General features: G+C 40.9%; 1 protein-coding gene across 4 annotated transcripts in view; it reads right to left on the minus strand.

Moving 5' to 3' along the window:
- The window catches only part of LOC129775407 (SH3 domain-containing protein 19), a 62,098-nt gene that overhangs the window by 9,799 nt on the left and 34,301 nt on the right, over positions 1–17,998 (minus strand). Inside the window, exons 1-2 of one of the 4 annotated variants that reach the window (XM_055780127.1) lie at positions 8,485–8,825; positions 6,759–8,028 (exon numbers count right to left, since the gene is read on the minus strand). In XM_055780127.1, the coding sequence (XP_055636102.1) occupies positions 6,759–8,028; positions 8,485–8,558 (1,344 nt within the window). In that variant the 5' untranslated portion in view covers positions 8,559–8,825. Of the gene's footprint in view, positions 1–6,758; positions 8,029–8,222; positions 8,431–8,484; positions 8,827–17,998 lie in introns of those variants that run through there. The other 3 variants (XM_055780130.1, XM_055780129.1, XM_055780128.1) reach the window with 3 other exon arrangements.

Here is a 17,998-nt window from a genome sequence, read left to right on the forward strand (position 1 = left end):
GTTTGAAAGAAAATGAGATATTTTTTTGAGGTCCGCGCGTTTTGTACTCTAGCAGTACACACTCACAGGATAGAGACAAATCGGCAGACTCAGCCAAAGGGGCTAGTCCAACGAGACGAACGAATGAGCGTTAAAAGGCAGCGATGGCAAAAAAAATACATTCATTACGATTTGTTCGTTCGTTGGATTCACATGCAGGCTAAAAAGGGTCCTTTTCAGGATCACAAAATTATCTTCAATCTAAAGAGTTTATTGTTTTGTTATCACTCGATATCCCCATCTTGTTCGGCTACACCTTTCTGTTTAGCGATTGCGTTTGCCATTCGCCACAGCTTTCACAGTTGGAAAATTTCCAGCTTGTGACATATTGTACAGTAAATTACATTCAATGGCACGTCGCATTACCACCACTCAGTGTCGGATTGGAGGTAATTTTAACCTGTAATTGAACATTTGCGATGACAGTGGTACATTGTCGACTTTCAATGTGGGGTCATAATTTGGACCCCGAACTCTATGTTTACAAAAATGTCCAACTAAATATGTCGCATTACATATCCGTCCAATTAGCTAAATGTCGAACTAATTGTAAATTACTGTACTTTCAATCTGGAAACAATTTAAGAATTGGTGAAAATTGAATAATCAGGAAAGTCCCCAACTATCAATAAGCTCAGCCAGAACAACTGCCAAAATCACATACTCATCATATCCTGGCAAACAAATTATGAAAAAACCAATTTGTGTTTTATTATTATTTTGGATATTGTTTTAGAAAGCATTGAACTGTATTTCCTAAACTCTTTTTTGGAAGGTTTAATGGCCCTGAAAAGCGCCTTGTTTTATGAAATGGTTCCAATTTAGAAAACTTAGTACTCGTGGTTTTGAAAAAAACCATTTCGAACGCCCTCGATGCCGCCTTGTTCTGGATTTGCCACCAAAGCAGTTTGTATAAAGAACAAACTTTTTTCTTCTGCTACCTGCTGCCGTTTTGCGATTGTGTTTTCCACTCGCCACTCGCTGCAACCGCCTGTTGTTGTCTTGATGTCCACCGAACCGAATGTGGTCTGTTCTGAATGCGGGTTTTCTTATCGTCGCGAGCAGCTTTGCCAGCCTGCCTGCCCTCCTTTACCATGTCCATACATGGCTGCTTGGGTTGGTTTGTTGATGTGTTGTGATGCGAACCGATGTGGTGTACGGTTTGAATGAGAATGATCGTTACGGTGGTGGTGGTGGTTTTGTATTATAGAGACTTTAAACTTTTTAGTTCATTCGTCTCTAGCCTTGAGAAAGGCCCTTGGAACTCTACTCTAACTCCTGCATTACACCTCCGCCCCCATTGCCTTGAGAAAGGCACTCGATCCCTCGCCGTCCAGCTCGTCCAGCAACGATGTTGTCCAGTCGGTGTCCACACAAAGAATGATCGTTACGGCAGCGGAGCGGGGATTTTTAAGCTGACTGACTGGCTCGAGAATTACGCATGTGTGAGACTGCGCCCAATGTTTGGTTCATTTTTTTTCTTTTTTCTTTCCTATCGTGCTTCATCCTATTTCGCTGCTGCTCTGGTTGCCCGTTTTGGTCGGTACGATTTGAGGAGCACAAAATGGACCAATCAAAAATGGGCACATAGTGCATTTGGACAATGCTTGATATTTCACAATTATTCAATTATTTATCTCAAGAAAAATTAAATGTTATTCGTTATGATAGATGCGTAGATATATTTCCTATCAATTGATGCAAAAATCTTTGCGATCTATTGAGAAATGCTCGAGTTATAAGCGTTCCAAATCTTGCATTTTTTCCTACTTGTTCAGTGCCTAGATTTCCATTTCACCCCCTATATTTTCCGGTTAGACGTAGTCCTACGTCAAAATGATAATGACATACCGGTGGAGACTGACAGATCATCTCAAATCAGGCTGACCAAATAGTTCAGGAATAAAAACGGGAAGATTTTATTGAAGGAATAAAACCGAGTATAAAACAAAATAATCAAACACTCTTAGGACTTCGACGAAGGAATATTTAGATGATGAAGTGACGTTGTGAAGGATATTTTGATTTTTGGATGTTGCATCATTAAATTTGTCACATTCCAGATCGAAGTTCCGTTTGACAATTATCATAACTTTCATGGTTTCAACATTGAGTCGTGATTTTTCCTTTGTCCACATATTGCTAATGGCAGAAAAAAATCCTTTTAACAGATGCGGTACTACCAGGCAGACACAAAATATAGAGCAATTTCACGTCAAAATAGACGATTTTGACGCGACCCTGTACCATTTTTTTTGTGTAGAACTACAACTTTTAGTAAGGGTACCAAATCAAAAAACAGGTCACGCTTTTGTGAAATAAAGTTAACGTTTTTAACTACTTTCGCTACGAATGAATTTTAATGATTTTTTTGTGCTCCCGTGGCCGAGTGGTTAGCGTCATAACTAACATGCCGGGTGTTCGGGTTCGATTCCCGTTCTGGTCGGGGGAATTTTTCGTCAAAGAAATTCCCTCCGACTTGCACTGTGATCACGCGTATTCTAGAGCTTGCCACTCAGAATGCATTCAAGGTGTGTTATTTGGCATAGAATTCTCAACTAAGTACTAATAAAAATGACGCAAGTAATACTACGTTGAGACGGCGAAGTTCCTCTAGGAACGTTAGTGCCATTGAAGAAGAAGAAGAAGACCAATCGAATCGGAAGTATTCTAAGATTTGTTTGATGTATACAGCAAATATTTAACCGTCTATTATCGAATGTGTCACTGACTGTCGCGATAATGTTCGCGATGAATAGTACATTGCTGCAAGGAAACGAATTGCTTGTGTATTGCTCTCGCAAGGGTGAGAAGGGATAATCAATCAATAGTTTTTACCTGTTTCTACAAAGCAATCCATCGGTCCTTATGAAGTCCCTATAACTTGATTTGTGGTATTTGAAAATTTTCGGTTTATTTTAAAGTAATATCCGAAATAATGTAAAGCGAATTGATATTTATAATTGTCGAACACAAGTTTTTGTGAATTCAGGGGACTTATTGGTGACTTTTTCCGATCGATCATTCAATTTCCGTGAATTCGAGCATTGTTTCTGGGTTAAATGTGTCGTCAAAGTGCAGTGTTGCTTTTGAAAACCGGCTCTCGCGTGTGATATATTGAGAATTTCGTCAAGAGAGGTCTAAGTGCTTTCGATGGTGCTTTGCACTCCAAACGTATTTCGTGCTAAACTACAGGGATGCAGAAGAAGAGGCTCGAACTACGGTTGGTAACACTTTTAAATTTTCGAAGCTTTACACAGAACAAGTTATTGTCACATGAAAAATGAAAAACGCAGAGAATGCAGTGCATTGTTTCCGGGTTGGTTTCTCCAAAATGCAGCGTATTTCAAGCCGGATGTAATAAAGGTATTTTTCTGGGATGAGAGCTGTGTTCTTCGGCGAAGACTGAAGACGCTTGTCTTCACCGGCAATAATTTTGTAGTCATACGTTAACAATGTGGTCGAGTTTTGGACACCACCCTTCAACATGTTCAAAATCACAATTTTTATTTTTAGATTACCAATTTTAATTACACTGATTTTTTTCTTCCGATTTGCAACCGGCACGAATTCGTTGTTACACGTTTTTATCTCAAAAAATAATAACTTCTTCAATCATTACCCGCTTATCAAAAAAAATATGTTCATTTAATAGAATTGGAATTTTATTTTCTACTAATGCTACTTTGAACATCTGAACATTTAGGAATGGATTTTAATACATACATTCTATTGTGTTTTTCCTAGACTAGCCTTTCACTATTCAATGTATTCCAACGCAACATCGAAAAAAAAATTCACAGTTTCAATAAATTTAGCATACTATTTTTCACCTGAATTAACTCAAATTTTAGGAACAGTTTGTACCTCGCTAGTCGAAGATACTTCTCCCCTTCTGATAAAATCTAATAAAATGATCAAAAATAAAAACAACTTCAGCAACATTGTTTCTTCCAACAAAACCGATGAATGTCTGAAAGGTCACTATCCGATCTCTGGTAGTAAGCAACCATAGTTTGCGGCAAGGGTTTTTGAACAAATCGCATAGTACAAGACATAATGTTTTCTTTTTATACTCAAAATATGGTACAGATTGATAAAAAGACGGCACCATAAAAAATGGTCGAGAAAACGGTACTGTTAAAAACGGGACGTTTGGTCAGCCTATTTCAAATGAATGTGCCCTGTAATCACATGACTTTTTCTCATCTCCGGAACGATAATTCCATTATTGTTTCCGAAACCCATTCGAAACTCAAAAAAAGGGTGGGTTATATCTATGATATAACCGCAAAGTTGACGTGGGACTAGCTCAGCTTAGCAATCATTTGTTTGTATTGATTGTATTTTTGAAGGAAAAAAAGAACTTCCGAATTCAATCAAATTCAATATATTTGCTTTGTGAGTAAAGAAATACATTCCATGTAAGGTCAATTCATGTATTGTGATAGATTATGTTCTTCGTTACAAGTCCTTTTACGTTTGGTATGATGCCTAGGACAAAATATGCGAACGGAAGAATTATGAAACGAATATTTTATTTTACATTTTCCTCTGAAGTTTGCATCTCTAAAGTGTACGTACTTCTCGAACCGCGAATTTGTTTGATTTGATGAAATTCAGGTACTCAGTGCCAGAAATTCAGTGAGTAGAAGGTATGAAGGCATATCCTTCAATGCAATCTTGAATAACCGAGCCAAAGCGTTGTGTTCGTACCCGTTTTTGTAGTCCGTGTTAGGAATAGAGATGTGCCATCCGCTCATGAGCTGTTCCGAAGAATCGACTCTTTGAAGTGAGTTGACGCGGAACAGCTCGCAAAAAAAATCAAACAGCTCTTCAGCTCACTTTGATGATGATGAAGGAGAGAAAAGAGCTGTAGAATTGAAGAGAGTGTGTGAGTTGTAATATTCAAATGAACTGACCGTCTCTCGCTCTCCGTGTTATGATATCAGTTCAGTTTCATTTGTTCCTTGTCTTTTCAACTGTTATATTCGGGTTGACGGAATTGGGCTTTGTTTTAGGGGGCGCCAAAAATAATAATTGACTTTCAGGCAGAATGAGCACGTTTTTAAAATTCAAATTATGAATGAAAATTGAAATCTGTGTATTAAATTAGTCTAAAACACTTTGTTTGTAGGCGGTGAAAAAATCTCAAAAAATTCTTCTTGAAGACAATTTTATATTATAATGAAAAGTCTCAGTAAAAATATCGGAAATGTATAGACCAAATTGAAAGTCGCCACCAGATGTCGACTCTGACAACTGAGCTGAAGAGCTGTTCATAAAGAACAGCTCTTCTAGATGAGCTGAGCTGATCTGAGCTGTTCATCATGATGAGCTGGATTGCACACCTCTAGTTAGGAAGACACTTTTCGAAGTGCAAAAAAAACATGCGGGTGCAGAAGTATTCCCGGCTTGCATGAATCCACAACTTCAACTTATACCGTGTTCAGGAAACATATTCTAGCATGCACAAATGCAAGCCGAGTACAAAAGTACTCGCAGTTTGCATTTATTTGCAAAACCGATTTCCCCAGACACTTTGGTTCTGCGTCTGTGTTGGGGAAAGTCGGAACAAAAGTGCCCCCGACTTGTTTGAATTTGCAATGCCAATTTCCCCACGCTCCATGGATTTGAAGTCTGTGTTGGGGAAACACATTTCAGTCGGAGCAAAAATACCCCCGACTTACATGTATTTGCAATGCCAATTTCCCCACGCTCCTTGGAATTAAAGTCTGTGTTAGGGAAACACATTTCAGTCGAAACAAAAATACCCCACACTTTCATGAATTTGCAATGCCGATTTCCCCAAGACTGCTTGGTTACGATGGCTGTGTTGGGGAAACCGTACATCGGGCCAATCAAAACGAGGTAGTTTGGGCGCTTAGATAACGCTTAACATTTTACATTTATTCAATTGTTTATCTAATGATAAACACCATTTTATTAATTCCGATAGATGCGTAGAAATATTCCCTATCAATTGATGCAAACATCTTTCCGTCACAGTAAGAAATGTTCGAGTTATAAGCATTTGGAATCTTTCATTTTTTCCTGCATGTTCTGCGTTTAGGTTTTCATTTTACCCCCCATATACTCCGGTTAGACGTAGTCCCACGTCAAAAAGCACGAACAAATTTTGAAAGCTTGATGTAGCAAAAAGTAACAATCCACGCACAAACTTTTGCATCCATTTCAGCCTCCACGTGCTACACATGTTACGGATTAAATGACGTCCAGAACGCATGCACCATGAGTTGTGGGGGACACAGGGAGCAAAATATTTGTTTCGCGCATACAAAATGTGCGGCCGTGTCATTGGAGTAATTTCACTTTGAATACGTTTTATTTGCAATGTAACACATTTTGCGCTCTGTGCTAATCCACAGCAAATTACGTCACCAAGGTACGATAAATACAGAACTCACCGCGCTGTGCGGCGTGGAAGCGAACCAAGCACAACCGGTAAAAACCAAACAGTCTCGCAGTCTCGGAAAAATTCTTACGCCCCCATATAGAGCGAGGAAAAGCGTGCAAAATACTCCCCAACACGACGGCTACGACGCAATTGTATCATGTTTGGGTTTTTCTCACCCGTCCCTATTTGTTTACCCGTGTTTTCCTGCTCGGTGAAGGCACATTTTTATATTTATTTTGAATACATAGATCACGCAGTTCATATTGATCCCAAGCGAAAGCATTTTTTTCCTGTTACTCACCCTAAAACTAAGATCCTCATCAGTTTCGCCGTTGAAGTCATACAACGCAATTCCGTACGCCTCCTCCTGCTGTTGATGATGGTTGCCAATGGTCAGCGCTGCGAGATCGTCAGTGTTCACGCACGGTGGAGGTGGCGGTGGTGGAATGTTTGGCATCGGTAACGATGGCAGCGAGTCCAGCGGTTCATCTGCATCGCCGAAGCTGCTGTTGCCGCTACTACTCTCCGGGAAGTAAATAGTTGGAACTACGAGTGGCGGTTTTGTCGAGGCCCATGATGGTAGTTGTTGTGTCGGTACCGGCACTCGCGTTTTTAGACTGTGCACTGGAGTGGACTTCTGACTGCCACCCGATGCTGCTGTGGACGCTTTAATGATCGTCGGTTTCGCGACGGTTTGTACTTTAGGAACAACGGTTTTGCCGTTGCAGAGCGGATCGACGAACTCGGCTTCGTACAGCTTGCTGTTCACCGCCGGAGCTCGTATCGTAGCGGAGCTCAGTGGTGCGTAGATGCTATGGCTGTTGCCACTAGAGGCACTTGGTTTTGCCCCTACTGGAGGCATTCCGAACGGGTCGGAAAGGTCCCAGAGGTCCTTCATCGCGGACGGTGTACTCGCTTTCGATCGGTGATGATCGCCTTGACTGACGACAAAGTCATCTTCGAACCCGCTTTCTGTCTGTGACACACTGCCGTTGTTTGGGGAGGAATAGTTTGAGTCGGAACTAAAGCTATCCACGCTGATACAGTCGCTGCAAGATTTTTGCGTAAAGGTCGGTGAGCTTGGAGGCGAATCGAAGCTGATCAACTGTTGGTCTGCTCCGTTTGTGGAGCCATGATTGCTATGCTGGGTGACAGAACTAATGGACCCATAATTAGCCCCGTGGTGATTCAGAGGCGGTGGCTGCTTCGGTGGCGGTGGTAATTTCATAGGGATTTGTCCCTTCTGCAGGCTAACGGGTGTTTTGGAGCCGCTGTGGTTCCGCTTTTGGCCGAACAAATTGGACAGAATGTTGATGGACTGTGGCTGGCCGGGTTTTTTCAGTGCCGGGATGACCTTCGGTGGCGGTGGCCTAGGTGGAGGTGTCTTTCTGGGTTTTATGCCGGTTTGATTGACAGTCAGCTGGGTCTGTTGTCTACTGCTGTTAGTTCCAATACTGTGTTGTGGACTGAATGGTGTGTCATTCCAGTTAGTGGCCGGACTGTAACGGTTGGTCTTGTTCGAGATCGTCTGTGGGGGCGGTGGCGCTGGCCTAGACGGGATCGTCATATTTCTGAAAGGACAAGGGAGAAAAAAAATGATTGTATTATCAACTCGAAAAACTTGAGACAAAGGAAGGATGGATAATGGCGCAAAACGATTTTTTTCTGGTGAAGTTGCTGCAATGAGTCATCGTTTCGATATGATTTCTACAAACTGAAACATATCGGTTGAATCGCAGTTCAATCGAGACATATAGATTCGTACCAAATTCAACAACAATTGCAACTTTCAGTTTCAATATTTATACTTTCTCGTTTATTTTGTACGCAGAATGAACAGCTGTGCTTGGGATATCACTTGTTCGGCTAACCACCGTCTCTCTACTAACTGCACCATCAACTTTTTCGTAACTATGAGGCGCGGTCTAAACGCAATACACTTGATAAGAGCACTGGCGTCAGAGACGCCTCCCGGACATTTCAACAGGCGAGCATAATATTTCGCGGTTATTCCCAGCGATACGTACATTTTGATTCTCTTCTTGGGCCGTTGTTGGTGCGGATGTATTCCGTACGCCATAACCGATAAAATATCGCACATTTTGCTTCGGTTTTGTTTTGTTTTGATTTTCTTCCTCAGCGTGATCGACACAATCTAGCGGCGGAAATTTCCTCCTAGCGTGAGGATCGTCGTGTGCCTCGGTAGTTCACTGAATCACAGTTTACTGTGAAACTAAGGTTTCTAACTCGAAATTCAAAATTAGCGGACACGCGTTTGTCACGATGATAGTACGCGAAACTTTGTAGGTGTGGTGTACTCTCTGCTCCGTGATCTTGACCGTTTAGCTTTTCCGTAGACAGTGATATTTACTTGTGAATTTCCCAACATCTTATATAGAGCAGTGTTTTTTTGCTAGTGGAGGCGGCCGTTGTTGATGTCGGCCGCACATATAAATATAAATATCGTTTAGCACCGATTCGAAACAGTACAGTGTGTACCCATTGATTGCTAAAAGCAATACATGATTCTTTTGGATGTAGTTTTTATTCGAAATGACATAACTGAAATTCATATTTTTTTGAAAGAAAATCACAGAATTTGGTCAATGAAAAGCATTTTTTTAATACAAAGTTATTAAATTGTTAAATTAAATTAAAGTAAATTAAATTGTTTCAAATATTCCAACTGCGACTTCCAACACATTTCGGCTGGTTCGTCACTTTTACTTCCATTTTTGGAAGAATGTCGGGAGTGAGAATTGAACTCGTGATCTCTGCGAGGGAGGTATGGATGTTGCGAGCGAACCCCGTTGGGTCGATGAGGCAGGCGAAATGTCGAAACTAGGTGACAGTGACATGACTGACAGTGCGAACCGAATTAAAATAGACAAACAATCAGACATACAAAACACAAGCTAAAGAACACAATAGGCAGACGTGAACAATTAGATTGAAAAGTGAAATTTATAAAACTTACTATTGAACACACGAATTACACAAATTAAAAGTTAGGGGACAGAAATGTGAGTCATAAATTAAAACTACATTGAATTATAAACAAATTAAAATTGATTGAATTAAAAATTTACAGCTTGAAGCTACACACATTAAAAACGTGTTTGCTCTTGAGATTACCCATAATCTCCCGTGGAAATTCCGTGTGTTTCAACAAACTTCAAGATTTCTTCCACTCTTCATCACCCTCTCTGGGATAAACCTACGAATGGCTTCGAAAAATTCCGGAAAACGAGGTGCAAAGCAGGTAAAGGAGTTGGAACCTCAAAATAACCTCCAAACAACACCACGTAACTGTGCTGCATGCTCTGAACCGGACTGGAAGGAGAAACAAGTTGAATGTGATAAATGTGAGCGTTGGTTTCACCTATCCTGCGCTGGTGTCAACGAGTCGATAGAGCAGCGTAGTTTTGCCTGTAAGGACTGCTCAACACACACTCAACAGCTGACGAGTAGTGCATTATCGTACAAATCTACTACTTCCAGTGCCAAAGCAAGATTGGCCGAGCTGGAGCTTAAGCGACTTGAGGAAGAGAAGAAGCTTAATGGAAATTTGCTCAATGAACGACTTCAAAAGGAGAAGGACATCCAACAGAAGGAAAACCAGCAGGAGAGGGAACGTTGTGAGAAGGAATTGAAAGAGAAGGAACGCTTGGAAAAGGAATTTTTGACAAAGTGGTATGAAGTGATGCGAAGTATGGCTGAAGAAGACGACGGTGGAAGTTGCAGAAGTTTTCATACGAACAGGAGCAGCGCAAACAAAGTGAAGCAATGGCTTAATGTTCAGGTTTTACCGACTTCGGAAGTGGTATCAGGGGAAATTCAAAACCCAACTATTATCCCGTCGAATACGAAACCGACCACAGTGTTCCAATCTCCCGTAGGAACGAGCCGTCACAACGCAAGTGATACCGCAAATGACGTCATCGGATCAGCAGAAGCAGATACAAATGCTGCCTATGAGAGCATCGGTGGTAACTCAACGATTCACAAAACCGCTGATTGCGTCATCAACTCCGATTCAGCAGCAATCAGGACAGCCAGCAGCGCAGAGGCAACAGTTCGAGTTTCAACACATCACACAAGCACATCCCCCGTCCCACGCACCCTTTCAGGAGATACCTCATGATGTTAGACCAGGTGAAGTAAGACCGACCGAGGTAGGTTTCCAACCGTTGCATGATGTTGCATGTCAGAATAAACGAAAATCTGCTCAAGAAATACACTGCTCTACACAAAACACTCATTTAATCTATACGCACCCGCCCTCTAATCCCTTGAGAACACATTTTGGTAAGGTAATTGGTCCACCCCAGCACGTTAACGACAGGTATATGGTTCCAAATTATGGTCATGTGCCTACTGCTACTGTTCCTGACTACCAGACCCCCGTTGTCCTCCTGTCTCTCGCGCCTGTAGCTACAGGATCTCAACAACTGTACGGACCTAATGTTCAGCAGTTACAGGCACGCAACGTGGTTCCAAAGGAATTACCTTGGTTCAATGGAGACCCGTCCGACTGGCCCATATTCATATCAAGCTACAATAACACTACTCAAATGTGTGGCTATTCGGACTCCGAAAATCTGATGCGCCTTCAACGGTGCCTTCAAGGCAAAGCTCGGGAAGCTGTGAAAAGTTTCCTCCTCCACCCATCGACACTTCCTCAAGTATTGTCTACGCTATACATGCTATATGGCAGGCCGGAGTTGATTGCCAACACTCTGCTGACTAAAGCAAGATCAACTCCTGCACCAAAAGCGGATAAACTCGACAGTTTGATAGGGTTCGGTCTTGTTGTGCAAAACTTATGTGCTCATTTGCAAGCAGTTGGTCTAGAAAATCATATGAAGAATCCCACGCTTCTCCAAGAACTTGTAGAGAAACTTCCTCCCAACATTCGGCTGGAGTGGGCGTTATACCAAAGCCGTGTTGAAGCACCTGATGTAGCAATTTTTCCAGTTTCATGACGTCACTGGTTTCTGCAGTAAGTCATGTGGTTTCACCTGTAGTGGTCGTGACTGAACCCAATAGCGAGAAGCGTAAGGATAGGGGCTATATCAACAGTCATTCGGTTGTGGGTGATTTTTCCACCTCTGCAGATGAACAATTCAATCCTAAACCGTGTCCTATCTGCAAGAAAGCTGGGCACAAAACGAAGGATTGTTTCGAGTTACGAAAACTAGATGTCGACACCCGTTGGAAATTGGTCCAGTTTATGCCGTCGATGTCTTACGTCTCACGGAAAGCGGCCATGCAAAAGTGATGTGTGCGGAATAGACGGATGTGAGTACCGACACCACAGGCTGCTCCATTCGGTGAAATCGACCTGTGTAATCAAACAAACCAAAAAATCAACGCCCATGGGCACCGCATCCCTTCATTGTGATGAAAATGGTTCCACGTTGTTTCGTTTGATTCCCGTTACACTTCATGGCAAAAATGTTCAAGTGAGCACGTACGCGTTCTTGGATGACGGATCAGAACTCACTCTGGTGGATAAAGACTTGGCGAAGAAACTGAACGCCAATGGCGAGCTGCAACCGTTGTGTATGCAGTGGACGAGTGGTGTGACCCGCGCAGAACCTGATTCACAAATACTACAGCTCCGAATCTCGGGTCGTGGAAAGGCCAAGGAATTCGCCTTGAAGGATGTCCACACAGTATCATCTTTGAAACTTTCAACGCAGACGATGGTATACAGTGAGTTGCAGGAAAGGTTCCAGCATCTCCAAGGTTTAGCGATAGAAGATTATCAACGTGTAACACCGCAGTTATTGATTGGTTTGAACAACACGCGTCTGTGTGCCAGCTTGAAGATTAAAGAAGGAAAATCAGGTGAACCGGTGGCGGCGAAGACCCGATTAGGTTGGATGATATATGGTAGCTTACCAGGAACCATAACGTTCAATAGACAGCGTTACGTTCATGTGTGCACACGTTCTTCGGAAGATGAGCTGCACAACCTGGTACAAAACTTTTTTGATGTGGAAAGCGCAGGTGTCCGTGCTACACCTTTACTTGAATCTTCTGACATTTACCGAGCTCGTACGATACTGGAAGCAACAACCCACAGAACATCTACGGGGCGTTTCGAGACAGGACTTTTGTGGCGCTCCGTTTATATCGAGTTTCCTGACAGTTTACCTATGGCGACACGACGTCTCTTGTGTTTAGAACGGCAGCTGACGGGTAAACCAAAAGTCTATGAAAACATCAGACAACAACTGAAGGACTATCAACTCAAGGGCTATGCCCATATCATCACGGAGGAAGAATTGTGGTCCGCTGATCCTCGTCGAGTTTGGTACCTTCCCCTGGGTTTTGTGGAGAACCCAAAGAAACCAGCGAAAGTCCGTATCGTCTGGGATGCGGCGGCGAAATCGGAGAAGGTGTCTTTCAACAGTATGATCCTCAAAGGACCAGATCTCCTCACATCTCTTCCTGGTGTTCTCAGTCGTTTCCGCCAACGGAAGGTGGCGATTAGTGGTGACATCAAAGAGATGTTTCACCAGGTTTTGATTCGTGGCGCTGATCGAGACTCACAGAGATTTCTCTGGAGAGACGATCCTACGCAACCTGTTGACACTTACGTAATGGACGTGGCGGTATTCGGCTCCGCGTGTTCCCCGTGCAGTTCACAATTCGTCAAGAACTTGAATGCAAAAGAGCACGAGAAGACGTACCCAAGGGCGGCGCAAGCAATCATCCGGAGCCATTATGTCGACGACTGCCTCGACAGCTTTGATACCATCAACGAAGCTATCACCGTTGCCAACGACGTAAAGCTGGTCCATGGAAGAGCCGGATTCGAGATCCGGAATTGGCTTTCGAATAAGACAGAAGTAGTTAACCAAATTGGGAACGGATCGGGAGAATCAGTGATAACATTTACCCTGGATAAGGTTAATGGATGCGAGCGCGTGTTGGGAATATCCTGGATTCCCGACGAAGATGTCTTCAGGTTTTCATTGGTACTACGCGATGAGTTACGGGGCCTACTCGAAGAAAAGATAGTTCCAACGAAACGTCAGATCCTCCGAGTGGTTATGAGCGTGTTCGACCCTCTGGGGTTGATAACGATGCTAGTGATCCACGGGAAAATAATCATCCAAGAAGTCTGGAAAAGTGGTACTGGATGGGACGACGCCATTTCTGCAACCAACTTCGTTCGATGGCAGCGGTGGACGACAGCTTTGTCTCATCTAAAAGAAATAACTATCCCGCGTTGCTACTTCCCGGGATATTGTCCTAATAGTTTGGACACTATGGAACTCCATATCTTTGTGGACGCCAGCGAGGAGGCTTTCGCTTGTGTTGGGTATTTCCGGGTAATTGATCGAGATCAAGTACGGTGTGCCCTAGTTTCGTCGAAGAGTAAAGTTGCTCCAGTAAAAGCTCTATCGATTCCACGACTTGAGCTGCAAGCGGCAGTGATCGGAACGCGTTTAGCGAAATCGATAGCTGAAAATCACGATCTACCGATTCTTCGACGAGTGTTCTGGACGGACTCCACTACCGTCTTATCGTGGATACGCTCGGATCACCGCCGTTACAAGCCTTACGTGGCATTCAGAATAAGTGAAATCCTCAGTGAATCCACCGTTGCTGAATGGAGGTGGGTTCCTTCTGGGAAGAATGTCACGGACGAAGCGACAAAATGGAAGAAGGAGGCAGTATACGACGAAGCTTCACGCTGGTTCACAGCCCCAGAGTTCCTGTACGAGGAAGAAGATCGATGGCCGCAGCAGAGACTACAGGAAATAGAGACTTGCGAGGAACTAAGAATGGTTCATCTCCATCATGCAACTGTGGTTTCGCCATTTATTCAATTTGAACGCTTCTCAAAATTTGAACGATTTATAAGAGCTCTGGCATATGTTTATTTGTTCGGAGACCGCAGTCGGCGAAGAAAAGATTCGAAGGAGTTAACTCGTGAGTATCTACAGCTGGCGGAGGCAAGAATCTATCAAGCGGTGCAGGAAGAATCATATCCCGACGAAGTGGTCACATTAAAGAAGAAGCAAACGCCGGATCGGAATCCAAGGATCGACAAGACCAGTATACTGTACCAGCTGTCACCGTTTTTGGATGAACTGGGATACGAATGGAGAGTCGGATGAACAATGCTTTATGTGTGCCGTACGAAACGAGGTATCCGGTGATTCTGCCGAGATATCATCGTGTGACGTGTCTGATGATCGACTACTATCACCGCAGATATGGACACGGTAGCAACGAATCAGTAGTGAACGAGATCCGCCAAAAATACCGTGTATCTAGACTCCGGGCAGCAGTTCGTCAGATATCCAAGAACTGTGTCTGGTGCCGTGTTTACAATATATATATATATATATATATATATATATATATATATACATATATATATATATAGTATATATATATTATATATATATATATATATATATATATATACAGTATATATATATATATATATATATATATATATATATATATATATATATATATATATATATATATATATATATATATATATATATATATATATATATATATATATATATATATATATATATATATATATATATATATATATATATATATATATATATATATATATATATATATATATATATATATATATATATATATATATATATATATATATATATATATATATATATATATATATATATATATATATATATATATATATATATAATATATATATATATATATATATATATATATATATATATATATATATATATATATATATATATATATATATATATATATATATATATATATATATATATATATATATATATACATATATATATATATATATATATATATATATATATATATATATATATATATATATATATATATATATATATATATATATATATATATATATATATATATATATATATAAATGGATTTCTATCTGCCTGTCTGTCTGTCTGTCTGTCTGATTCTTATGGACTCGGGAACTACTGAACCGATCAACATGAAAATTGGTATGTAGGGGTTTTTGGGGCCGGGGAAGGTTTTTGTGGTAGTTTGATACCCCTTCCCCTCTGCCATACAAATTAAATACAAATTTCTACATTACTCGGGAATTAATCAAGCAAATGAAACGAAATTAGGCATATGGAGGTTTTAGGGTACAATAAAAGATTCTATGGTGGTTAGACTCTCCACCCCACTCCCTAAAGGGGGGGGGCTGTCATACAAATGAAATACGAATTTATGCATTACTCGAGAATTAATCAAGCAAATGGAACCAAATTTGGCATGTGGAAGCTTTAGGATGCAATAAATGTGTTTACGGTGGTTAGATACTCCTCCCCTTCTCTTAGGGGGGACTGCCATGCAAATGAAACACAAATTTCTGCATAACTCGAGAACTAATCAAGCAAATGGAAACAAATTAGGTATATGGAGGTTTTAGGATACAATAAATGTTTCTATGGTGGTTAAATACTCCACCCCCCTCTCTAAGGGGGGCTGACATACAAATGAAACAAGGGGCACACAAAACACAAGCACAGGACACACTTCTGCATAACTCGAGAACTAATCAAGCACAATTTGGGATGTGAGGGTTTTTAGGTAGTGAATGTTTCTATGATGGTATGACACCCCTCCCTCCTCTGGAATGGAGAGGGGGTCCCATAAAAATATTACACATATTTCGACCAAAAATATTCCAACCTAACATGACAATTGAAAATTTTCGGAAAACTGAAGGAAAAGGGGAAAATTCGGAAAATTAAATTCTCATATGTTCTACAATTACATAGTGAAAAGTGCTGTTAGTCCATTTAATGTTTGCGCTAGCGAAATTGATCTTTGTTCGAAACTGAAAATGGATTTTAATGTAATGAAATGCACTCCTATATCATCTTCTATCTATACCAATAAAAAAGTATCGCCGAATGTGTTGATAAGAGCAGAACTCGAGGAAGGAATTGTTCGATTTAGAACTGTCTTTATTCTATCATATTTTCTGTATAAAACATTTATTCCATGTAACGGAGAAACATGTTATTTGCAAGTGGTTGAAAAATCTTGAACGAGAATTGTGTCTGAAAACAATCTGATATTATAATGATGAGTTTTGTTAAAAATACTAGGAATTTTATAGTAAAAGGTAAATTCAACGGGGTCGATTAGAAGATCAATCAATGAACAGTTCTGCGATTGGACCCATAAACTTTCTCATAGTAAGAAAACGTGAATGTTTGAAGGTGATAACAAAAAACAAATTTTGGGCGGGACGAAGTTTTCCGGGTCAGCTAGTACAGTAATAATATACAAAATTTCAGCTCAATCGGACTATATTTACTAGTGTTGCAGAGACGTCAACGTTAGAATTTTTTTTTAAAACCTTGAAATCAACCAAAGGGAGAGAGTACATAAAATCGGGGTTTCCAAGGAAAAATTGTTAATGCTAAATGCCTTAAAATTGCATGGAACGTCGAAATTTATATGTTTTTATAAAAATGACTTTTTGGGACTTTGGGTCGTTTTTCCGTCTCAAAACGTCAATTTTTGACAAAACAAAAATGTTCCAGAATTTTTTTTGGCAAGAAAAATTAAGACAGTAGATTTCGACGTTTGATGCAATTTGAGGACATTTGACATCAACAATTTTTCTTCGAATACCTCGATTTCATGTACCTTTGGGTATGCCAAGCGTTCGAAAAATCGAACTTTTATAATTTTTCATGGCTTTGTAAGCATGGCATATGGTAAGGTTTTAGCATCAAATGATAGCTTAGTCTATTAGCTACCACTTACTATCAATTTCATTCAGTTCTGTATAACTTTATTGGGTAATAAATCCGGTTTGAAGCAACTATGTACGGAAAGTACATAACCTCACATAACCTAACAAAAAAAATCAAAGATATGTTATCTTTTCTACAGTATTACTTTAATAAAAGATCCCATACAGGTCGGTCTCGATTATATAGGGTTGGGGGAAAAAAAATGTCGTAAAAAATGTCTGATCGAAATTTGACGCTTTATTTAACATACTTAAAATGATCCAATTTAAGTCAAATATGCGCCGTTTTGTTCGCAAACTTGTTGCCATTTAGAAGGCAACTTCATTATCCCCCCTTTATAAAACCCCCCTCCATATTTGCAAAAAACTCAGACATCCAGTTTTCGCAAGCCTCTTTTGAGGCCAACTTAGTATCACCAAGAGCGTTTTACATGGACCGGAAGAGATGATAATAACTTGGAGTCAGGTCCGGACTATACGGTGGGTGCAATAGGACATCTCATCCGAGCTCCCGTAGCTTCTGGCGGGTCATCAAAGATGTGTGAGGCCGCGCGTTGTCCTGGTGGAAAACAACACCATTCCTATTGATCATTTCTGGCCGCTTCTGGTCAATCGCCTGTTTCAAACGGTTAAGCTGCTCACAGTAGAGAACCGAGTTGAGGGTCTGGCCATAGTTGAGCAGCTCATAGTGGATGAATCCCTTCCAATACCACCAAACACAGCAAAACCTTCCTGGCTGGCTA

Source organism: Toxorhynchites rutilus, chromosome 3 (genome assembly GCF_029784135.1).
Source record: "Toxorhynchites rutilus septentrionalis strain SRP chromosome 3, ASM2978413v1, whole genome shotgun sequence".
Taxonomy (NCBI): domain Eukaryota; kingdom Metazoa; phylum Arthropoda; class Insecta; order Diptera; family Culicidae; genus Toxorhynchites; species Toxorhynchites rutilus.